The following is a 22,811-nucleotide window of genomic DNA, read 5'->3' on the forward strand; positions in this document are numbered from 1 at the left end:
GTAGTAGTAGTAGTAGTAGTAGTAGTAGTAGGTAGTAGTAGTGGTAGTAGTAGTAGTAGTAGTAGTGGTAGTAGTAGAGTAGTAGTAGTAGTAGTAGTGGTAGCTGTAGTAGTAGTAGTAATAGTAGTAGTAGTAGTAGTAGTAGTGGTAGTAGTAGTAGTAGTAGTAGTGGTAGTAGTAGTAGTAGTAGTAGTGTAGTAGTAGTAGTAGTAGTAGTAGTAGTGGTAGTAGTAGTAGTAGTAGTAGTAGTAGTAGTAGTAGTAGTAGTAGTAGTAGTAGTAGTAGTAGTAGTAGTAGTGGTAGTAGTAGTAGTGGTAGTAGTAGTAGTAGTAGTAGTAGTGTAGTGGTAGTAGTAGTAGTAGTAGTAGTAGTAGTAGTAGTAGTAGTAGTAGTAGTAGTAGTAGTAGGTAGTAGTAGTAGTAGTAGTAGTGGTAGTAGTAGTAGTGGTAGTGGTAGAAGTAGTAGTAGTAGTAGTAGTAGTAGTAGTAGTAGTAGTAGTAGTAGTAGTGGTAGTAGTAGTAGTAGTAGTAGTAGTAGTAGTAGTAGTAGTAGTAGTAGTGGTAGTAGTAGTAGTAGTAGTAGTAGTAGTAGTAGTAGTAGTAGTAGTGGTAGAGTAGTAGTAGTAGTAGTAGTGGTAGTAGTAGTAGTAGTAGTAGTAGTAGTAGTAGTAGTAGTAGTAGTAGTAGTGTAGTAGTAGTAGTGGTAGTAGTAGTAGTAGTAGTAGTAGTAGTAGTAGTAGTAGTAGTAGTAGTAGTAGTAGTAGTAGTAGTAGTAGTGGTAGTAGTAGTAGTGGTAGTAGTAGAAGTAGTAGTAGTAGTGGTAGTGGTAGAAGTAGTAGAAGTAGTAGTAGTAGTAGTGGTAGTAGTAGTAGTAGTAGTAGTGTAGTAGTAGTAGTAGTAGTAGTGGTAGTAGTAGTAGTGGTAGTGGTAGAAGTAGTAGTAGTAGTAGTAGTGGTAGTAGTAGTAGTAGTAGTAGTAGAAGTAGTGGTAGTAGTAGTGGTAGTAGTAGTAGTAGTAGTAGTAGTAGTGGTAGTAGTAGTAGTGGTAGTGGTAGTAGTAGTAGTAGTGGTAGTAGTAGTAGTGGTAGTGGTAGAAGTAGTAGTAGTAGTAGTAGTGGTAGTAGTAGTAGTAGTAGTAGTAGAAGTAGTGGTAGTAGTAGTGGTAGTAGTAGTAGTAGTAGTGTAGTAGTAGAAGTAGTAGTAGTAGTAGTAGTAGTAGTAGTAGTGGTAGTAGTAGTAGTAGTAGTTTAGTAGTGGTAGTAGTAGTAGTAGTAGTAGTAGTGGTAGTAGTAGTAGTAGTAGTAGTAGTGGTAGTAGTAGTAGTGGTAGTGGTAGTGGTAGAAGTAGTAGTAGTAGTAGTAGTAGTAGTAGTAGTAGTAGTAGTAGTGGTAGTAGTAGTAGTAGTAGTAGTAGTGGTAGTAGTAGTAGTAGTAGTGGTAGTAGTAGAAGTAGTAGTAGTAGTAGTAGTAGTAGTAGTAGTGGTAGTAGTAGTTAGTAGTAGTAGTAGTGGTAGTAGTAGTAGTGGTAGTGGTAGAAGTAGTAGTAGTAGTAGTAGTAGTAGTAGTGGTAGTAGTAGTAGTAGTAGTAGTAGTAGTAGTAGTAGTAGTAGTAGTAGTAGTGGTAGCTGTAGAAGTAGTAGTAATAGTAGTAGTAGTAGTGGTAGTAGTAGTAGTAGTAGTAGTAGTGGTAGTAGTAGTAGTAGTAGTAGTGGTAGTAGTAGTAGTGGTAGTGGTAGAAGTAGTAGTAGTAGTAGTAGTAGTAGTGGTAGTAGTAGTAGTAGTAGTAGTAGTAGTGGTAGTAGTAGTAGTAGTAGTTTAGTAGTGGTAGTAGTAGTAGTAGTAGTAGTGGTAGTAGTAGTAGTAGTAGTAGTGGTAGTAGTAGTAGTGGTAGTGGTAGTGGTAGAAGTAGTAGTAGTAGTAGTAGTAGTAGTAGTAGTAGTAGTAGTAGTGGTAGTAGTAGTAGTAGTAGTAGTAGTGGTAGTAGTAGTAGTAGTAGTGGTAGTAGTAGTAGTAGTAGTGGTAGTAGTAGTAGTAGTAGTAGTGGTAGTAGTAGTTAGTAGTAGTAGTAGTGGTAGTAGTAGTAGTGGTAGTGGTAGTGGTAGAAGTAGTAGTAGTAGTAGTAGTAGTAGTAGTAGTGGTAGTAGTAGTAGTAGTAGTAGTAGTAGTAGTAGTAGTAGTAGTAGTAGTGGTAGTAGTAGTAGTAGTAGTAGTAGTAGTAGTAGTAGTAGTAGTAGTAGTAGTGGTAGTAGTAGTAGTAGTAGTAGTGGTAGTAGTAGACGTAGTAGTAGTAGTGGTAGTAGTAGTAGTAGTAGTAGTATAGTAGTAGTAGTAGTAGTAGTGGTAGTAGTAGTGGTAGTAGTAGTAGTAGTAGTAGTGGTAGTAGTAGAAGTAGTAGTGGTAGTGTAGTGTAGAAGTAGTAGTAATAGTAGTAGTAGTAGTGGTAGTAGTAGTAGTAGTAGTAGTAGTGGTAGTAGTAGTAGTAGTAGTAGTGGTAGTAGTAGTAGTGGTAGTGGTAGAAGTAGTAGTAGTAGTAGTAGTAGTAGTGGTAGTAGTAGTAGTAGTAGTAGTAGTAGTAGTGTAGTAGTAGTAGTAGTAGTAGTAGTAGTGGTAGTGGTAGAAGTAGTAGTAGTAGTAGTAGTGGTAGTAGTAGTAGTAGTAGTAGTGGTAGTAGTAGTAGTAGTAGTAGTGGTAGTAGTAGTAGTGGTAGTGGTAGTGGTAGAAGTAGTAGTAGTAGTAGTAGTAGTAGTAGTAGTAGTAGTAGTAGTAGTAGTAGTAGTAGTGGTAGTAGTAGTAGTAGTAGTAGTAGTGGTAGTAGTAGTAGTAGTAGTGGTAGTAGTAGAAGTAGTAGTAGTAGTAGTAGTAGTAGTAGTAGTAGTAGTAGTAGTGGTAGTAGTAGTAGTAGTAGTAGTGGTAGTAGTAGTAGTAGTAGTAGTAGTAGTAGTGGTAGTAGTAGTAGTGGTAGTGGTAGAAGTAGTAGTAGTAGTAAGTAGTAGTAGTAGTAGTGGTAGTAGTAGTAGTAGTAGTAGTAGTAGTGGTAGTAGTAGTAGTAGTCAGTAGTAGTAGTAGTAGTAGTAGTAGTAGTAGTAGTGGTAGTAGTAGTAGTAGTAGTAGTGGTAGTAGTAGACGTAGTAGTAGTAGTGGTAGTAGTAGTAGTAGTAGTAGTATAGTAGTAGTAGTAGTAGTAGTGGTAGTAGTAGTGGTAGTAGTAGTAGTAGTAGTAGTGGTAGTAGTAGAAGTAGTAGTAGTAGTAGTAGTGGTAGCTGTAGAAGTAGTAGTAAAGTAGTAGTAGTAGTAGTAGTAGTGGTAGTAGTAGTAGTAGTAGTGGTAGTAGTAGTAGTAGTAGTAGTGGTAGTAGTAGTAGTAGTTGTAGTAGTAGTGGTAGTAGTAGTAGTAGTAGTAGTAGTAGTAGTAGTAGTAGTAGTGGTAGTAGTAGTAGTAGTAGTAGTAGTAGTGGTAGTAGTAGTAGTGGTAGTGGTAGAAGTAGTAGTAAGTAGTGGTAGTGGTAGAAGTAGTAGTAGTAGTAGTAGTAGTAGTGGTAGTAGTAGTAGTAGTAGTAGTGGTAGTAGTAGTAGTAGTAGTAGTGGTAGTAGTAGTAGTGGTAGTGGTAGAAGTAGTAGTAGTAGTAGTGGTAGTAGTAGTAGTAGTAGTAGTAGAAGTAGTGGTAGTAGTAGTAGTAGTAGTAGTGGTAGTAGTAGTAGTGGTAGTAGTAGTGGTAGTAGTAGTAGTAGTAGTGGTAGTAGTAGTAGTAGTAGTAGTGGTAGTAGTAGTAGTAGTAGTAGTAGTAGTAGTAGTAGTAGTAGTGGTAGTAGTAGTAGTAGTAGTAGTAGTAGTGGTAGTAGTAGTAGTGGTAGTGGTAGAAGTAGTAGTAGTAGTGTTAGTGGTAGAAGTAGTAGTAGTAGTGGTAGTGGTAGAAGTAGTAGTAGTAGTAGTAGTAGTAGTAGTGGTAGTAGTAGTAGTAGTAGTAGTGGTAGTGGTAGTAGTAGTAGTAGTAGTAGTGGTAGTAGTAGTAGTAGTAGTAGTAGTAGTAGTAGTGGTAGTGGTAGTAGTAGTAGTAGTAGTAGTAGTAGTAGTAGTAGTAGTAGTAGTAGTAGTAGTAGTAGTGGTAGTAGTAGTAGTAGTGGTAGTAGTAGAAGTAGTAGTAGTAGTAGTAGTAGTGGTAGTGGTAGAAGTAGTAGTAGTAGTAGTAGTGGTAGCTGTAGAAGTAGTAGTAATAGTAGTAGTAGTAGTGGTAGTAGTAGTAGTAGTAGTAGTAGTAGTGGTAGTAGTAGTAGTAGTAGTAGTGGTAGTAGTAGTAGTGGTAGTGGTAGAAGTAGTAGTAGTAGTAGTAGTAGTAGTGGTAGTAGTAGTAGTAGTAGTAGTAGTAGTGGTAGTAGTAGTAGTAGTAGTAGTAGTGGTAGTGGTAGAAGTAGTAGTAGTAGTAGTAGTGGTAGTAGTAGTAGTAGTAGTAGTGGTAGTAGTAGTAGTAGTAGTAGTGGTAGTAGTAGTAGTGGTAGTGGTAGTGGTAGAAGTAGTAGTAGTAGTAGTAGTAGTAGTAGTAGTAGTAGTAGTAGTAGTAGTGGTAGTAGTAGTAGTAGTAGTAGTAGTGGTAGTAGTAGTAGTAGTAGTGGTAGTAGTAGAAGTAGTAGTAGTAGTAGTAGTAGTAGTAGTAGTAGTAGTAGTAGTAGTAGTAGTAGTGGTAGTAGTAGTAGTAGTAGTAGTGGTAGTAGTAGACGTAGTAGTAGTAGTGGTAGTAGTAGTAGTAGTAGTAGTATAGTAGTAGTAGTAGTAGTAGTGGTAGTAGTAGTGGTAGTAGTAGTAGTAGTAGTAGTAGTAGTAGTAGAAGTAGTAGTAGTAGTAGTAGTGGTAGCTGTAGAAGTAGTAGTAATAGTAGTAGTAGTAGTAGTAGTAGTGGTAGTAGTAGTAGTAGTAGTAGTGGTAGTAGTAGTAGTAGTAGTAGTGGTAGTAGTAGTAGTAGTTGTAGTAGTAGTGGTAGTAGTAGTAGTAGTAGTAGTAGTAGTAGTAGTAGTAGTAGTAGTGGTAGTAGTAGTAGTAGTAGTAGTAGTAGTGGTAGTAGTAGTAGTGGTAGTGGTAGAAGTAGTAGTAGTAGTGGTAGTGGTAGAAGTAGTAGTAGTAGTAGTAGTAGTAGTGGTAGTAGTAGTAGTAGTAGTAGTGGTAGTAGTAGTAGTAGTAGTAGTGGTAGTAGTAGTAGTGGTAGTGGTAGAAGTAGTAGTAGTAGTAGTAGTGGTAGTAGTAGTAGTAGTAGTAGTAGAAGTAGTGGTAGTAGTAGTAGTAGTAGTAGTGGTAGTAGTAGTAGTGGTAGTAGTAGTGGTAGTAGTAGTAGTAGTAGTAGTAGTAGTAGTAGTAGTAGTAGTGGTAGTGGTAGAAGTAGTAGTAGTAGTAGTAGTGGTAGTAGTAGTAGTAGTAGTAGTAGTAGTAGTAGTAGTGGTAGTAGTAGTAGTAGTAGTAGTAGTGGTAGTAGTAGAAGTAGTAGTAGTAGTAGTAGTAGTAGTAGTAGTAGTAGTAGTAGTAGTAGTAGTGGTAGTAGTAGTAGTAGTAGTAGTAGTAGTGGTAGTAGTAGTAGTGGTAGTGGTAGAAGTAGTAGTAGTTGTGGTAGTGGTAGAAGTAGTAGTAGTAGTAGTAGTAGTAGTAGTAGTAGTGGTGGTAGTAGTAGTAGTAGTAGTGGTAGTAGTAGTAGTAGTGGTATTAGTAGTAGTGGTAGTGGTAGAAGTAGCAGTAGTAGTAGTAGTAGTAGTAGTGGTAGTAGTAGTAGTAGTAGTAGTGGTAGTAGTAGTAGTAGTAGTAGTGGTAGTAGTAGTAGTAGTAGTAGTAGTAGTAGTAGTGGTAGTAGTAGTAGTAGTAGTAGTAGTAGTAGTAGTAGTAGTGGTAGTAGTAGTAGTAGTAGTAGTAGTAGTAGTAGTAGTAGTAGTGGTAGTAGTAGTAGTAGTAGTAGTAGTAGTGGTAGTAGTAGTAGTGGTAGTGGTAGAAGTAGTAGTAGTAGTGTTAGTGGTAGAAGTAGTAGTAGTAGTGGTAGTGGTAGAAGTAGTAGTAGTAGTAGTAGTAGTAGTAGTGGTAGTAGTAGTAGTAGTAGTAGTGGTAGTAGTAGTAGTAGTAGTAGTGGTAGTAGTAGTAGTGGTAGTGGTAGAAGTAGTAGTAGTAGTAGTAGTAGTAGTAGTAGTAGTTGTAGTAGTAGTAGTAGTAGTATTTCTGACCTGAACTGCAGAGTACACCAGTCCCAGATACACGGCGATGCTTCCGCCCACAAACAGGTCAAACGCAGCCGGCTTCACTCTGAAAAAAACGGGTCAAAAGTACACGAGCCACGTTTAAGAGGAGGAAGTACTGCAGTAAAGGTACTAAAGTAAAAGTACCAGTGGCTTGCAAAAGTATTCATACTCCTAGAACCACAAACTTAAATCAATTGTTTGTTTTCAACATTGTTTTTCACTGTCGCCCTCGAGGAACCTGCAGCTGTGATTTGGGGACAATCGTGAAGTGGAAGAAGAGCTCTCCTTGTTCAGATGGACATTTTGGACGTTGGACATTTTGGACCTCCATGTCTTGGTGGACCTCCATGTCTTGGTGGGTGGACCTCCATGTCTTGGTGGACCTCTATGTCTTGGTGGGTGGACCTCCATGTCTTGGTGGACCTCCATGTCTTGGTGGACCTCTATGTCTTGGTGGGTGGACCTCCATGTCTTGGTGGACCTCCATGTCTTGGTGGACCTCCATGTCTTGGTGGATGGACCTCCATGTCTTGGTGGATGGACCTCCATGTCTTGGTGGACCTCCATGTCTTGGTGGGTGGACCTCCATGTCTTGGTGGACCTCCATGTCTTGGTGGATGGACCTCCATGTCTTGGTGGATGGACCTCCATGTCTTGGTGGACCTCCATGTCTTGGTGGGTGGACCTCAATGTCTTGGTGGATGGACATCCATGTCTTGGTGGACCTCCATGTCTTGGTGGGTGGACCTCCATGTCTTGGTGGACCTCCATGTCTTGGTGTATGGACCTCCATGTCTTGGTGGACCTCCATGTCTTGGTGGGTGGACCTCCATGTCTTGGTGGATGGACCTCCATGTCTTGGTGGACCTCCATGTCTTGGTGGGTGGACCTCCATGTCTTGGTGGGTGGACCTCCATGTCTTGGTGGGTGGACCTCCATGTCTTGGTGGACCTCCATGTCTTGGTGGACCTCCATGTCTTGGTGGGTGGACCTCCATGTCTTGGTGGACCTCCATGTCTTGGTGGACCTCCATGTCTTGGTGGGTGGACCTCCATGTCTTGGTGGACCTCCATGTCTTGGTGGACCTCCATGTCTTGGTGGACCTCCATGTCTTGTAGTTTTGTAGTTGTGTCAGACTGAATAGTGTGAAATGTTCAAAGCTTGTGAAATCTTTGTATGACCTAACTCTGCACATGGTAGTACATGGTAGTACATGGTAGTACATGGTAGTACATGGTAGTACATGGTAGTACATGGTAGTACATGGTAGTACATGGTACACATGTGACCATGTGACCATGTGACCGCACGATCATTCCGACCAATCAGAGCGAGAGCTGCCAGAGCAAATACAAGGATTTTCAACATAGAAAATGATCTGAGAGTAAAAGTACTAGAGTAAAAGTACTACAGTGAAGGTACTAGAGTAAAAGTACTGCAGTGAAGGTACTAGAGTAAAAGTACTGCAGTAAAGGCACTAGAGTAAAAGTACTACAGTAAAGATACTAGGGTAAAAGTACTGCAGTAAAGGCACTAGAGTAAAAGTACTACAGTAAAGATACTAGGGTAAAAGTACTGCAGTAAAGGCACTAGAGTAAAAGTACTGCAGTGAAGGTACTAGAGTAAAAGTATTCCACACCTGTACATGACGAGCCTCTGCTTCATCTGGTCAAAGAAGGTGACCTCTGGATCTCTGTCACAAGAACCAAAGAACTTAAACACAGTTTTTCAAATACTTCTGGGAAACAAATATCACTAGTACTTTACTGCATTTCTCTTCTTACCAGAAGAGTAACTTGACCTTTCTCACCTCTTGTCGATCTTGAATCTGTGTTTCTGGACTTTCTGCAGCTTTTGTCTGAACTCGAGCTCCAGAAAGTCCAGGACCAGGACCTGGTTTGGATCCTGGTCCAGGAGCTGAGTCGCTCTGGGAACCGAGGCCAGAGCGGTCAGAAGACTGGACAGACGAGAGTCCTGAAGGTCCTAGAACAGACCAGGAAGTGACCCCCAGATATGTGACCCTCAGAATATATGTGAACCCCAGATATGTGACCTCCAAAATATATGTGACCCCCCAGATATGTGACCCCTCAGATATGTGAACCCCCAGATATGTGACCCCTCAGATATGTGACCCCTCAGATATGTGACCCCCAGATATGTGACCCCTCAGATATGTGACCCCTCAGATATGTGACCCCTCAGATATGTGAACCCCCAGATATGTGAACCCCCAGATATGTGAACCCTCAGATATGTGACCCCTCAGATATGTGACCCCCAGATATGTGACCCCTCAGATATGTGAACCCCCAGATATGTGACCCCTCAGATATGTGACCCCCAGATATGTGAACCCCTAGATATGTGACCCCTCAGATATGTGAACCCCCAGATATGTGACCCCTCAGATATGTGACCCCTCAGGTATGTGAACCCCCAGATATGTGACCCCCAGAATATAATGTGACCCCCAGATATATGACCCCCAGATATATGACCCCCAGATATATGACCCTCAGATATGTGACCCCAAGATATGTGACCCCCAAATATGTCACCCTCAGATATGTGACCCCCGGAATATATGTGACCCCCAGAATATATGTGACCCCCAGATATGTGACCTCCAGATATGTGAACCCCATATATGTGACCCCTCAGATATGTGACCCCCAGAATATATGTGACCACCCAGATATGTGACCCCCAGAATATATGTGACCCCCAGATATGTGACCCCCAGAATATATGTGACCCCCAGATATGTGACCCCCAGAATATATGCGACCCCCAGAATATATGTGACCCCCAGATATGTGACCCCCAGATATGTGACCCCCAGATATGTGACCTCCAGATATGTGACCTCCAGATATGTGAACCCCATATATGTGACCCTCAGAATATATGTGACCCCCAGATATGTGACCCCCAGATATGTGACCCCCAGATATGTGACCCCCAGATATGTGACCTCCAGATATGTGACCCCCAGATATGTGACCCCCACAATATATGTGACCCCTCAGATATGTGACCCCCAGAATATATGTGACCCCCAGAATATATGTGACCCCCAGAATATATGTGACCCCTCAGATATGTGACCCCCAGATATGTGACCCCCAGATATGTGACCCCCATATATGTGACCCCCAGATATGTGACCCCCATATATGTGACCCCCAGATAAGTGACCCCCATATATGTGACCCCCAGATATGTGAACCCCATATATGTGACCCCCAGATATGTGACCCCCATATATGTGACCCCCAGATATGTGACCCCCATATATGTGACCCCCAGATAAGTGACCCCCATATATGTGACCCCCAGATATGTGACCCCCATATATGTGACCCCCATATATGTGACCCCCAGATATGTGACCCCCATATATGTGACCCCCAGATATGTGAACCCCATATATGTGACCCCCAGATAAGTGACCCCCATATATGTGACCCCCAGATATGTGACCCCCATATATGTGACCCCCAGATATGTGAACCCCATATATGTGACCCTCAGAAGTCTTTTCCTTGTTCTCTTTATCCTTGTCGTGTTTTCCAGTTTCTCGAGGGTTTTTTCTGTCTTTATTTTTCATTTTCAGATTTACATTTTAGGTGTTTTTTCCTTCAACAGTTTGAATTTATGACGTCGTTGTTTGAGGACAGTGTTTATGTGTCTGTACTTCATGTCTCCAGCAGAGGGCAGTGTTTATGTGTTTGTACTTCATGTCTCCAGCAGAGGGCAGTGTTTATGTGTCTGTACTTCATGTCTCCAGCAGAGGGCAGTGTTTATGTGTCTGTACTTCATGTCTCCAGCAGAGGGCAGTGTTTATGTGTCTGTACTTCATGTCTCCAGCAGAGGGCAGTGTTTATGTGTCTGTACTTCATGTCTCCAGCAGAGGGCAGTGTTTATGTGTTTGTACTTCATGTCTCCAGCAGAGGGCAGTGTTTATGTGTCTGTACTTCATGTCTCCAGCAGAGGGCAGTGTTTATGTGTCTGTACTTCATGTCTCCAGCAGAGGGCAGTGTTTATGTGTCTGTACTTCATGTCTCCAGCAGAGGGCAGTGTTTATGTGTCTGTACTTCATGTCTCCAGCAGAGGGCAGTGTTTATGTGTCTGTACTTCATGTCTCCAGCAGAGGGCAGTGTTTATGTGTCTGTACTTCATGTCTCCAGCAGAGGAAAGTGTTTATGTGTCTGTACTTCATGTCTCCAGCAGAGGGCAGTGTTTATGTGTCTGTACTTCATGTCTCCAGCAGAGGGCAGTGTTTATGTGTCTGTACTTCATGTCTCCAGCAGAGGGCAGTGTTTATGTGTTTGTACTTCATGTCTCCAGCAGAGGGCAGTGTTTATGTGTCTGTACTTCATGTCTCCAGCAGAGGGCAGTGTTTATGTGTCTGTACTTCATGTCTCCAGCAGAGGGCAGTGTTTATGTGTCTGTACTTCATGTCTCCAGCAGAGGGCAGTGTTTATGTGTCTGTACTTCATGTCTCCAGCAGAGGGCAGTGTTTATGTGTCTGTACTTCATGTCTCCAGCAGAGGGCAGTGTTTATGTGTCTGTACTTCATGTCTCCAGCAGAGGACAGTGTTTATGTGTCTGTACTTCATGTCTCCAGCAGAGGGCAGTGTTTATGTGTCTGTACTTCATGTCTCCAGCAGAGGGCAGTGTCCTCACCAGCTGACCTCTGAAGAGCGGCAGGTCTTCAGCAGAACCCTGGAACAAACAAACAAACAAACAAACAAACAAACACACAAACTGTTGTGAAAAGTGACTTTTAGAATGAGTTTGTGTTTGACCTCTGACCTGGTGTGAAAGGTTAAACATGAAACGGCCCAAAGCTTCTGCGATGACCACTCCGTTTCTCCTCAGCCTCTGGTCATCCACCGCCGACCTGCAGCAGAACACTCCAGGTCAGGTCCAGGTCCAGGTCAGGTCCAGGTCCAGGTCCAGGTCCAGGTCCAGGTCCAGGTCCAGGTCCTGGTCAGGTCCAGGTCAGGTCCAGGTCCAGGTCCAGGTCCAGGTCCAGGTCAGGTCCAGGTCAGGTCCAGGTCCAGGTCAGGTCCAGGTCCAGGTCCAGGTCCAGGTCCAGGTCAGGTCCAGGTCCAGGTCAGGTCCAGGTCAGGTCCAGGTCCAGGTCCAGGTCCAGGTCCAGGTCAGGTCCAGGTCCAGGTCCAGGTCCAGGTCAGGTCCAGGTCCAGGTCCAGGTCCAGGTCAGGTCCAGGTCCAGGTCCAGGTCAGGTCCAGGTCCAGGTCAGGTCCAGGTCCAGGTCCAGGTCCAGGTCCAGGTCCAGGTCAGGTCCAGGTCCAGGTCAGGTCCAGGTCCAGGTCCAGGTCCAGGTCCAGGTCCAGGTCAGGTCCAGGTCAGGTCCAGGTCCAGGTCAGGTCCAGGTCCAGGTCCAGGTCCAGGTCCAGGTCAGGTCCAGGTCCAGGTCAGGTCCAGGTCAGGTCCAGGTCCAGGTCCAGGTCCAGGTCAGGTCCAGGTCCAGGTCCAGGTCCAGGTCAGGTCCAGGTCCAGGTCCAGGTCAGGTCAGGTCCAGGTCCAGGTCCAGGTCCAGGTCCAGGTCCAGGTCAGGTCCAGGTCCAGGTCAGGTCCAGGTCCAGGTCCAGGTCCAGGTCCAGGTCCAGGTCAGGTCCAGGTCAGGTCCAGGTCCAGGTCCAGGTCAGGTCCAGGTCCAGGTCCAGGTCAGGTCCAGGTCCAGGTCCAGGTCCAGGTCAGGTCCAGGTCCAGGTCCAGGTCCAGGTCCAGGTCCAGGTCAGGTCCAGGTCCAGGTCCAGGTCAGGTCCAGGTCAGGTCCAGGTCAGGTCCAGGTCCAGGTCAGGTCCAGGTCCAGGTCCAGGTCCAGGTCCAGGTCCAGGTCCAGGTCCAGGTCCTGGTCAGGTCCAGGTCAGGTCCAGGTCCAGGTCCAGGTCCAGGTCCAGGTCAGGTCCAGGTCAGGTCCAGGTCCAGGTCAGGTCCAGGTCCAGGTCCAGGTCCAGGTCCAGGTCAGGTCCAGGTCCAGGTCAGGTCCAGGTCAGGTCCAGGTCCAGGTCCAGGTCCAGGTCAGGTCCAGGTCCAGGTCCAGGTCCAGGTCCAGGTCAGGTCCAGGTCAGGTCCAGGTCCAGGTCAGGTCCAGGTCCAGGTCCAGGTCCAGGTCCAGGTCAGGTCCAGGTCCAGGTCAGGTCCAGGTCAGGTCCAGGTCCAGGTCCAGGTCCAGGTCCAGGTCAGGTCCAGGTCCAGGTCCAGGTCCAGGTCAGGTCCAGGTCCAGGTCCAGGTCCAGGTCAGGTCCAGGTCCAGGTCCAGGTCAGGTCCAGGTCCAGGTCAGGTCCAGGTCCAGGTCCAGGTCCAGGTCCAGGTCCAGGTCAGGTCCAGGTCCAGGTCAGGTCCAGGTCCAGGTCCAGGTCCAGGTCCAGGTCCAGGTCAGGTCCAGGTCAGGTCCAGGTCCAGGTCAGGTCCAGGTCCAGGTCCAGGTCCAGGTCCAGGTCAGGTCCAGGTCCAGGTCAGGTCCAGGTCAGGTCCAGGTCCAGGTCCAGGTCCAGGTCAGGTCCAGGTCCAGGTCCAGGTCCAGGTCAGGTCCAGGTCCAGGTCCAGGTCAGGTCAGGTCCAGGTCCAGGTCCAGGTCCAGGTCCAGGTCCAGGTCAGGTCCAGGTCCAGGTCAGGTCCAGGTCCAGGTCCAGGTCCAGGTCCAGGTCCAGGTCAGGTCCAGGTCAGGTCCAGGTCCAGGTCCAGGTCAGGTCCAGGTCCAGGTCCAGGTCAGGTCCAGGTCCAGGTCCAGGTCCAGGTCAGGTCCAGGTCCAGGTCCAGGTCCAGGTCCAGGTCCAGGTCAGGTCCAGGTCCAGGTCCAGGTCAGGTCCAGGTCAGGTCCAGGTCAGGTCCAGGTCCAGGTCAGGTCCAGGTCCAGGTCCAGGTCCAGGTCCAGGTCCAGGTCCAGGTCCAGGTCCTGGTCAGGTCCAGGTCAGGTCCAGGTCCAGGTCCAGGTCCAGGTCCAGGTCAGGTCCAGGTCAGGTCCAGGTCCAGGTCAGGTCCAGGTCCAGGTCCAGGTCCAGGTCCAGGTCAGGTCCAGGTCCAGGTCAGGTCCAGGTCAGGTCCAGGTCCAGGTCCAGGTCCAGGTCAGGTCCAGGTCCAGGTCCAGGTCCAGGTCAGGTCCAGGTCCAGGTCCAGGTCCAGGTCAGGTCCAGGTCCAGGTCCAGGTCAGGTCCAGGTCCAGGTCAGGTCCAGGTCCAGGTCCAGGTCCAGGTCCAGGTCCAGGTCAGGTCCAGGTCCAGGTCAGGTCCAGGTCAGGTCCAGGTCCAGGTCCAGGTCCAGGTCCAGGTCAGGTCCAGGTCAGGTCCAGGTCCAGGTCAGGTCCAGGTCCAGGTCCAGGTCCAGGTCCAGGTCAGGTCCAGGTCCAGGTCAGGTCCAGGTCAGGTCCAGGTCCAGGTCCAGGTCCAGGTCAGGTCCAGGTCCAGGTCCAGGTCCAGGTCAGGTCCAGGTCCAGGTCCAGGTCAGGTCAGGTCCAGGTCCAGGTCCAGGTCCAGGTCCAGGTCCAGGTCAGGTCCAGGTCCAGGTCAGGTCCAGGTCCAGGTCCAGGTCCAGGTCCAGGTCCAGGTCAGGTCCAGGTCAGGTCCAGGTCCAGGTCCAGGTCAGGTCCAGGTCCAGGTCCAGGTCAGGTCCAGGTCCAGGTCCAGGTCCAGGTCAGGTCCAGGTCAGGTCCAGGTCCAGGTCCAGGTCCAGGTCAGGTCCAGGTCCAGGTCCAGGTCCAGGTCAGGTCCAGGTCCAGGTCCAGGTCAGGTCCAGGTCCAGGTCCAGGTCCAGGTCAGGTCCAGGTCCAGGTCAGGTCCAGGTCCAGGTCCAGGTCAGGTCCAGGTCAGGTCCAGGTCCAGGTCCAGGTCCAGGTCCAGGTCCAGGTCCAGGTCCAGGTCAGGTCCAGGTCCAGGTCCAGGTCAGGTCCAGGTCCAGGTCAGGTCCAGGTCAGGTCCAGGTCCAGGTCAGGTCCAGGTCCAGGTCCAGGTCCAGGTCAGGTCCAGGTCCAGGTCCAGGTCCAGGTCCAGGTCCAGGTCCAGGTCCAGGTCAGGTCCAGGTCCAGGTCCAGGTCAGGTCCAGGTCCAGGTCCAGGTCCAGGTCCAGGTCCAGGTCAGGTCCAGGTCCAGGTCCAGGTCAGGTCCAGGTCAGGTCCAGGTCAGGTCCAGGTCCAGGTCCAGGTCCAGGTCCAGGTCCAGGTCCAGGTCAGGTCCAGGTCAGGTCCAGGTCCAGGTCAGGTCCAGGTCCAGGTCAGGTCCAGGTCCAGGTCCAGGTCCAGGTCCAGGTCCAGGTCCAGGTCCAGGTCAGGTCCAGGTCCAGGTCCAGGTCCAGGTCCAGGTCCTGGTCCTGGTCCAGGTCCAGGTCCAGGTCCAGGTCAGGTCAGGTCCAGGTCCAGGTCCAGGTCAGGTCAGGTCCAGGTCAGGTCCAGGTCCAGGTCAGGTCCAGGTCCAGGTCCAGGTCCAGGTCCAGGTCCAGGTCCAGGTCAGGTCCAGGTCCAGGTCCAGGTCCAGGTCAGGTCCAGGTCAGGTCCAGGTCCAGGTCAGGTCCAGGTCAGGTCCAGGTCCAGGTCCAGGTCAGGTCCAGGTCCAGGTCCAGGTCAGGTCCAGGTCCAGGTCCAGGTCCAGGTCCAGGTCAGGTCCAGGTCCAGGTCCAGGTCCAGGTCCAGGTCCAGGTCCTGGTCAGGTCCAGGTCAGGTCCAGGTCCAGGTCCAGGTCCAGGTCCAGGTCAGGTCCAGGTCCAGGTCCAGGTCCAGGTCCAGGTCAGGTCCAGGTCCAGGTCCAGGTCAGGTCCAGGTCCAGGTCAGGTCCAGGTCCAGGTCCAGGTCCAGGTCCAGGTCAGGTCCAGGTCCAGGTCAGGTCCAGGTCAGGTCCAGGTCCAGGTCAGGTCCAGGTCAGGTCCAGGTCCAGGTCCAGGTCCAGGTCCAGGTCCAGGTCAGGTCCAGGTCCAGGTCCAGGTCCAGGTCCAGGTCAGGTCCAGGTCCAGGTCAGGTCCAGGTCCAGGTCAGGTCCAGGTCCAGGTCCAGGTCCAGGTCCAGGTCAGGTCCAGGTCCAGGTCAGGTCCAGGTCAGGTCCAGGTCCAGGTCAGGTCCAGGTCAGGTCCAGGTCCAGGTCAGGTCCAGGTCCAGGTCCAGGTCCAGGTCAGGTCCAGGTCCAGGTCCAGGTCCAGGTCAGGTCCAGGTCCAGGTCAGGTCCAGGTCCAGGTCCAGGTCCAGGTCCAGGTCAGGTCCAGGTCCAGGTCAGGTCCAGGTCCAGGTCAGGTCCAGGTCCAGGTCCAGGTCCAGGTCCAGGTCCAGGTCCTGGTCAGGTCCAGGTCAGGTCCAGGTCCAGGTCCAGGTCCAGGTCCAGGTCAGGTCCAGGTCAGGTCCAGGTCCAGGTCAGGTCCAGGTCCAGGTCCAGGTCCAGGTCCAGGTCAGGTCCAGGTCCAGGTCAGGTCCAGGTCAGGTCCAGGTCCAGGTCCAGGTCCAGGTCAGGTCCAGGTCCAGGTCCAGGTCAGGTCCAGGTCCAGGTCCAGGTCCAGGTCAGGTCAGGTCCAGGTCCAGGTCCAGGTCCAGGTCCAGGTCCAGGTCAGGTCCAGGTCCAGGTCAGGTCCAGGTCCAGGTCCAGGTCCAGGTCCAGGTCAGGTCCAGGTCAGGTCCAGGTCCAGGTCAGGTCCAGGTCCAGGTCCAGGTCAGGTCCAGGTCCAGGTCCAGGTCCAGGTCAGGTCCAGGTCAGGTCCAGGTCCAGGTCCAGGTCCAGGTCAGGTCCAGGTCCAGGTCCAGGTCCAGGTCCAGGTCAGGTCCAGGTCCAGGTCCAGGTCAGGTCCAGGTCCAGGTCCAGGTCCAGGTCAGGTCCAGGTCAGGTCCAGGTCCAGGTCCAGGTCCAGGTCCAGGTCCAGGTCCAGGTCAGGTCCAGGTCCAGGTCCAGGTCAGGTCCAGGTCCAGGTCAGGTCCAGGTCAGGTCCAGGTCCAGGTCCAGGTCAGGTCCAGGTCCAGGTCCAGGTCCAGGTCAGGTCCAGGTCCAGGTCCAGGTCCAGGTCCAGGTCCAGGTCCAGGTCCAGGTCCAGGTCCAGGTCCAGGTCAGGTCCAGGTCCAGGTCCAGGTCAGGTCCAGGTCCAGGTCCAGGTCCAGGTCCAGGTCCAGGTCAGGTCCAGGTCCAGGTCCAGGTCCAGGTCAGGTCCAGGTCCAGGTCCAGGTCAGGTCCAGGTCAGGTCCAGGTCAGGTCCAGGTCCAGGTCCAGGTCCAGGTCCAGGTCCAGGTCAGGTCCAGGTCAGGTCCAGGTCCAGGTCAGGTCCAGGTCCAGGTCAGGTCCAGGTCCAGGTCCAGGTCCAGGTCCAGGTCCAGGTCCAGGTCCAGGTCCAGGTCCAGGTCCAGGTCCAGGTCCAGGTCCAGGTCCAGGTCCTGGTCCAGGTCCAGGTCCAGGTCCAGGTCAGGTCAGGTCCAGGTCCAGGTCCAGGTCAGGTCAGGTCCAGGTCAGGTCCAGGTCCAGGTCAGGTCCAGGTCCAGGTCCAGGTCCAGGTCCAGGTCCAGGTCCAGGTCCAGGTCAGGTCCAGGTCCAGGTCCAGGTCCAGGTCAGGTCCAGGTCAGGTCCAGGTCCAGGTCAGGTCCAGGTCAGGTCCAGGTCCAGGTCCAGGTCAGGTCCAGGTCCAGGTCCAGGTCAGGTCCAGGTCCAGGTCCAGGTCCAGGTCCAGGTCAGGTCCAGGTCCAGGTCCAGGTCCAGGTCCAGGTCCAGGTCCTGGTCAGGTCCAGGTCAGGTCCAGGTCCAGGTCCAGGTCCAGGTCCAGGTCAGGTCCAGGTCCAGGTCCAGGTCCAGGTCCAGGTCAGGTCCAGGTCCAGGTCCAGGTCAGGTCCAGGTCCAGGTCCAGGTCAGGTCCAGGTCAGGTCCAGGTCCAGGTCAGGTCCAGGTCCAGGTCAGGTCCAGGTCAGGTCCAGGTCAGGTCCAGGTCCAGGTCCAGGTCCAGGTCCAGGTCCAGGTCCAGGTCCAGGTCCAGGTCAGGTCCAGGTCAGGTCCAGGTCCAGGTCAGGTCCAGGTCCAGGTCAGGTCCAGGTCCAGGTCCAGGTCCAGGTCAGGTCCAGGTCAGGTCCAGGTCCAGGTCCAGGTCCAGGTCCAGGTCAGGTCCAGGTCCAGGTCCAGGTCCAGGTCCAGGTCAGGTCCAGGTCCAGGTCCAGGTCAGGTCCAGGTCCAGGTCCAGGTCCAGGTCAGGTCCAGGTCCAGGTCCAGGTCCAGGTCCAGGTCAGGTCCAGGTCCAGGTCCAGGTCCAGGTCAGGTCCAGGTCAGGTCCAGGTCCAGGTCCAGGTCCAGGTCAGGTCAGGTCAGGTCCAGGTCCAGGTCCAGGTCCAGGTCCAGGTCCAGGTCCAGGTCCAGGTCCAGGTCCAGGTCAGGTCCAGGTCCAGGTCCAGGTCAGGTCCAGGTCCAGGTCCAGGTCCAGGTCCAGGTCCAGGTCAGGTCCAGGTCCAGGTCCAGGTCCAGGTCAGGTCCAGGTCAGGTCCAGGTCCAGGTCCAGGTCCAGGTCCAGGTCCAGGTCAGGTCCAGGTCAGGTCCAGGTCCAGGTCAGGTCCAGGTCCAGGTCAGGTCCAGGTCAGGTCCAGGTCCAGGTCCAGGTCCAGGTCCAGGTCCAGGTCCAGGTCAGGTCCAGGTCCAGGTCCAGGTCCAGGTCCTGGTCCTGGTCCAGGTCCAGGTCCAGGTCCAGGTCAGGTCAGGTCAGGTCCAGGTCCAGGTCCAGGTCAGGTCAGGTCCAGGTCAGGTCCAGGTCCAGGTCAGGTCCAGGTCCAGGTCCAGGTCCAGGTCCAGGTCCAGGTCCAGGTCCAGGTCCAGGTCCAGGTCCAGGTCAGGTCCAGGTCCAGGTCCAGGTCAGGTCCAGGTCAGGTCCAGGTCCAGGTCAGGTCCAGGTCCAGGTCAGGTCCAGGTCAGGTCCAGGTCAGGTCCAGGTCCAGGTCCAGGTCCAGGTCAGGTCCAGGTCCAGGTCCTGGTCCTGGTCCAGGTCCAGGTCCAGGTCCAGGTCAGGTCCAGGTCCAGGTCCAGGTCAGGTCCAGGTCCAGGTCAGGTCCAGGTCCAGGTCCAGGTCCAGGTCCAGGTCCAGGTCAGGTCCAGGTCAGGTCCAGGTCCAGGTCAGGTCCAGGTCCAGGTCCAGGTCAGGTCCAGGTCCAGGTCCAGGTCCAGGTCAGGTCCAGGTCAGGTCCAGGTCCAGGTCCAGGTCCAGGTCAGGTCCAGGTCCAGGTCCAGGTCCAGGTCAGGTCCAGGTCCAGGTCCAGGTCAGGTCCAGGTCCAGGTCCAGGTCAGGTCCAGGTCCAGGTCAGGTCCAGGTCCAGGTCCAGGTCAGGTCCAGGTCAGGTCCAGGTCCAGGTCCAGGTCCAGGTCCAGGTCAGGTCCAGGTCCAGGTCAGGTCAGGTCCAGGTCCAGGTCAGGTCCAGGTCAGGTCCAGGTCCAGGTCAGGTCCAGGTCCAGGTCCAGGTCCAGGTCAGGTCCAGGTCCAGGTCCAGGTCCAGGTCCAGGTCCAGGTCCAGGTCCAGGTCAGGTCCAGGTCCAGGTCCAGGTCAGGTCCAGGTCCAGGTCCAGGTCCAGGTCCAGGTCCAGGTCAGGTCCAGGTCCAGGTCCAGGTCCAGGTCAGGTCCAGGTCAGGTCCAGGTCAGGTCCAGGTCCAGGTCCAGGTCCAGGTCCAGGTCCAGGTCCAGGTCCAGGTCCAGGTCAGGTCCAGGTCCAGGTCAGGTCCAGGTCCAGGTCAGGTCCAGGTCCAGGTCCAGGTCCAGGTCCAGGTCCAGGTCCAGGTCCAGGTCCAGGTCCAGGTCCAGGTCAGGTCCAGGTCCAGGTCCAGGTCCAGGTCCTGGTCCTGGTCCAGGTCCAGGTCCAGGTCCAGGTCAGGTCAGGTCCAGGTCCAGGTCCAGGTCAGGTCAGGTCCAGGTCAGGTCCAGGTCCAGGTCAGGTCCAGGTCCAGGTCCAGGTCCAGGTCCAGGTCCAGGTCCAGGTCCAGGTCCAGGTCAGGTCCAGGTCCAGGTCCAGGTCCAGGTCAGGTCCAGGTCCAGGTCCAGGTCAGGTCCAGGTCAGGTTCAGGTCCAGGTCAGGTCCAGGTCAGGTCCAGGTCCAGGTCCAGGTCAGGTCCAGGTCCAGGTCCAGGTCAGGTCCAGGTCCAGGTCCAGGTCCAGGTCAGGTCCAGGTCCAGGTCCAGGTCCAGGTCCAGGTCCTGGTCAGGTCCAGGTCAGGTCCAGGTCCAGGTCCAGGTCCAGGTCCAGGTCAGGTCCAGGTCAGGTCCAGGTCCAGGTCAGGTCCAGGTCCAGGTCAGGTCCAGGTCAGGTCCAGGTCAGGTCCAGGTCCAGGTCCAGGTCAGGTCCAGGTCCAGGTCCAGGTCCAGGTCCAGGTCAGGTCCAGGTCAGGTCCAGGTCCAGGTCAGGTCCAGGTCCAGGTCCAGGTCAGGTCCAGGTCCAGGTCCAGGTCCAGGTCAGGTCCAGGTCAGGTCCAGGTCCAGGTCCAGGTCCAGGTCCAGGTCAGGTCCAGGTCAGGTCCAGGTCCAGGTCCAGGTCAGGTCCAGGTCCAGGTCCAGGTCAGGTCCAGGTCAGGTCCAGGTCCAGGTCCAGGTCCAGGTCCAGGTCAGGTCAGGTCCAGGTCCAGGTCCAGGTCCAGGTCCAGGTCCAGGTCAGGTCCAGGTCCAGGTCCAGGTCCAGGTCCAGGTCCAGGTCCAGGTCCAGGTCAGGTCCAGGTCCAGGTCCAGGTCCAGGTCCAGGTCCAGGTCCTGGTCCAGGTCAGGTCCAGGTCCAGGTCAGGTCCAGGTCAGGTCCAGGTCCAGGTCCAGGTCCAGGTCAGGTCCAGGTCAGGTCCAGGTCCAGGTCCAGGTCCAGGTCAGGTCAGGTCCAGGTCCAGGTCCAGGTCCAGGTCCAGGTCAGGTCCAGGTCAGGTCCAGGTCCAGGTCCAGGTCCAGGTCCAGGTCAGGTCCAGGTCCAGGTCCAGGTCAGGTCCAGGTCCAGGTCCAGGTCCAGGTCCAGGTCCAGGTCCAGGTCCAGGTCAGGTCCAGGTCCAGGTCCTGGTCAGGTCCAGGTCAGGTCCAGGTCCAGGTCCAGGTCCAGGTCCAGGTCCAGGTCCAGGTCAGGTCCAGGTCCAGGTCCAGGTCCAGGTCCAGGTCCAGGTCCAGGTCCAGGTCAGGTCCAGGTCCAGGTCAGGTCCAGGTCAGGTCCAGGTCCAGGTCAGGTCCAGGTCCAGGTCCAGGTCCAGGTCCAGGTCCAGGTCCAGGTCCAGGTCCAGGTCCAGGTCCAGGTCAGGTCCAGGTCCAGGTCCAGGTCCAGGTCCAGGTCAGGTCCAGGTCCAGGTCAGGTCCAGGTCCAGGTCCAGGTCAGGTCCAGGTCCAGGTCCAGGTCCAGGTCAGGTCAGGTCCAGGTCAGGTCCAGGTCCAGGTCCAGGTCCAGGTCAGGTCCAGGTCCAGGTCCAGGTCCAGGTCCAGGTCCAGGTCAGGTCCAGGTCCAGGTCCAGGTCCAGGTCCAGGTCCAGGTCCAGGTCAGGTCCAGGTCCAGGTCAGGTCCAGGTCAGGTCCAGGTCCAGGTCCAGGTCAGGTCCAGGTCAGGTCCAGGTCAGGTCCAGGTCCAGGTCCAGGTAAGGTCCAGGTCAGGTCCAGGTCAGGTCCAGGTCCAGGTCCAGGTCCAGGTCCAGGTCCAGGTCAGGTCCAGGTCCAGGTCAGGTCCAGGTCCAGGTCCAGGTCAGGTCCAGGTCAGGTCCAGGTCCAGGTCAGGTCCAGGTCCAGGTCCAGGTCCAGGTCCAGGTCCAGGTCCAGGTCCAGGTCCAGGTCAGGTCAGGTCCAGGTCCAGGTCCAGGTCCAGGTCAGGTCCAGGTCAGGTCCAGGTCCAGGTCCAGGTCCAGGTCCAGGTCCAGGTCAGGTCCAGGTCCAGGTCCAGGTCCAGGTCAGGTCCAGGTCCAGGTCCAGGTCCAGGTCCAGGTCCAGGTTCAGGTCAGGTCCAGGTCCAGGTCCAGGTCCAGGTCCAGGTCCAGGTCAGGTCCAGGTCCAGGTCCAGGTCCAGGTCCAGGTCCAGGTCCAGGTCAGGTCCAGGTCCAGGTCAGGTCCAGGTCCAGGTCAGGTCCAGGTCCAGGTCCAGGTCCAGGTCAGGTCCAGGTCCAGGTCCAGGTCAGGTCCAGGTCAGGTCCAGGTCCAGGTCCAGGTCCAGGTCCAGGTCAGGTCCAGGTCCAGGTCCAGGTCAAGGTCCAGGTCCAGGTCCAGGTCCAGGTCAGGTCCAGGTCCAGGTCAGGTCCAGGTCCAGGTCCAGGTCCAGGTCAGGTCCAGGTCCAGGTCCAGGTCCAGGTCAGGTCCAGGTCCAGGTCCAGGTCCAGGTCAGGTCCAGGTCAGGTCCAGGTCCAGGTCCAGGTCAGGTCCAGGTCCAGGTCCAGGTCCAGGTCCAGGTCAGGTCCAGGTCCAGGTCAGGTCCAGGTCCAGGTCCAGGTCCAGGTCCAGGTCAGGTCCAGGTCCAGGTCCAGGTCAGGTCCAGGTCCAGGTCCAGGTCAGGTCCAGGTCCAGGTCAGGTCCAGGTCCAGGTCCAGGTCCAGGTCCAGGTCCAGGTCCAGGTCCAGGTCAGGTCAGGTCAGGTCCAGGTCCAGGTCCAGGTCAGGTCCAGGTCCAGGTCCAGGTCCTGGTCCTGGTCCAGGTCCAGGTCAGGTCCAGGTCCAGGTCAGGTCCAGGTCCAGGTCCAGGTCCAGGTCCAGGTCCAGGTCCAGGTCAGGTCCAGGTCAGGTCCAGGTCCAGGTCCAGGTCCAGGTCCAGGTCAGGTCCAGGTCAGGTCCAGGTCAGGTCCAGGTCCAGGTCAGGCCCAGGTCAGGTCCAGGTCAGGTCCAGGTCCAGGTCCAGGTCCAGGTCAGGTCCAGGTCCAGGTCAGGTCCAGGTCCAGGTCCAGGTCAGGTCCAGGTCAGGTCCAGGTCCAGGTCCAGGTCCAGGTCCAGGTCAGGTCCAGGTCCAGGTCAGGTCCAGGTCAGGTCCAGGTCCAGGTCCAGGTCCAGGTCAGGTCCAGGTCCAGGTCCAGGTCAGGTCCAGGTCCAGGTCCAGGTCCAGGTCCAGGTCCAGGTCAGGTCCAGGTCCAGGTCCAGGTTCAGGTCCAGGTCCAGGTCCAGGTCCAGGTCAGGTCCAGGTCCAGGTCCAGGTCAGGTCAGGTCCAGGTCCAGGTCAGGTCCAGGTCCAGGTCCAGGTCCAGGTCAGGTCCAGGTCCAGGTCAGGTCCAGGTCCAGGTCCAGGTCCAGGTCAGGTCCAGGTCAGGTCCAGGTCCAGGTCCAGGTCCAGGTCCAGGTCCAGGTCAGGTCCAGATCCAGGTCCAGGTCCAGGTCAGGTCCAGGTCCAGGTCAGGTCCAGGTCCAGGTCCAGGTCCAGGTCCAGGTCAGGTCCAGGTCCAGGTCCAGGTCCAGGTCCAGGTCAGGTCAGGTCCAGGTCCAGGTCCAGGTCCAGGTCCAGGTCCAGGTCCAGGTCCAGGTCAGGTCCAGGTCCAGGTCCAGGTCAGGTCCAGGTCCAGGTCAGGTCCAGGTCCAGGTCAGGTCCAGGTCAGGTCCAGGTCCAGGTCCAGGTCCAGGTCCAGGTCCAGGTCAGGTCCAGGTCCAGGTCCAGGTCCAGGTCAGGTCCAGGTCCAGGTCAGGTCCAGGTCCAGGTCCAGGTCAGGTCCAGGTCCAGGTCCAGGTCCAGGTCCAGG

The 22,811-nt window shown here is 53.8% G+C and overlaps 1 protein-coding gene across 1 annotated transcript in view; it reads right to left on the bottom strand.

The window, feature by feature from the left end:
• Nucleotides 1-6,167: 6,167 nt before the first annotated feature.
• LOC140372418 (BOS complex subunit NCLN) overlaps nucleotides 6,168-22,811 on the bottom strand; it is a gene marked incomplete at its 3' end in the record, with an annotated part of 40,081 nt that continues 23,437 nt past the window's right edge. The window contains exons 10-14 of the mRNA XM_072459514.1: nucleotides 11,022-11,109; nucleotides 10,893-10,931; nucleotides 8,011-8,183; nucleotides 7,840-7,893; nucleotides 6,168-6,264 (exon numbers count right to left, since the gene is read on the bottom strand). Coding sequence (XP_072315615.1) covers nucleotides 6,168-6,264; nucleotides 7,840-7,893; nucleotides 8,011-8,183; nucleotides 10,893-10,931; nucleotides 11,022-11,109 — 451 coding nt within the window. The remainder of the gene's footprint in view (nucleotides 6,265-7,839; nucleotides 7,894-8,010; nucleotides 8,184-10,892; nucleotides 10,932-11,021; nucleotides 11,110-22,811) is intronic.

This window comes from Eucyclogobius newberryi, unplaced genomic scaffold (genome assembly GCF_026437365.1).
Source record: "Eucyclogobius newberryi isolate DKJ021-1_F unplaced genomic scaffold, fEucNew1.0.hap1 SCAF_23, whole genome shotgun sequence".
Classification (NCBI taxonomy): domain Eukaryota; kingdom Metazoa; phylum Chordata; class Actinopteri; order Gobiiformes; family Gobiidae; genus Eucyclogobius; species Eucyclogobius newberryi.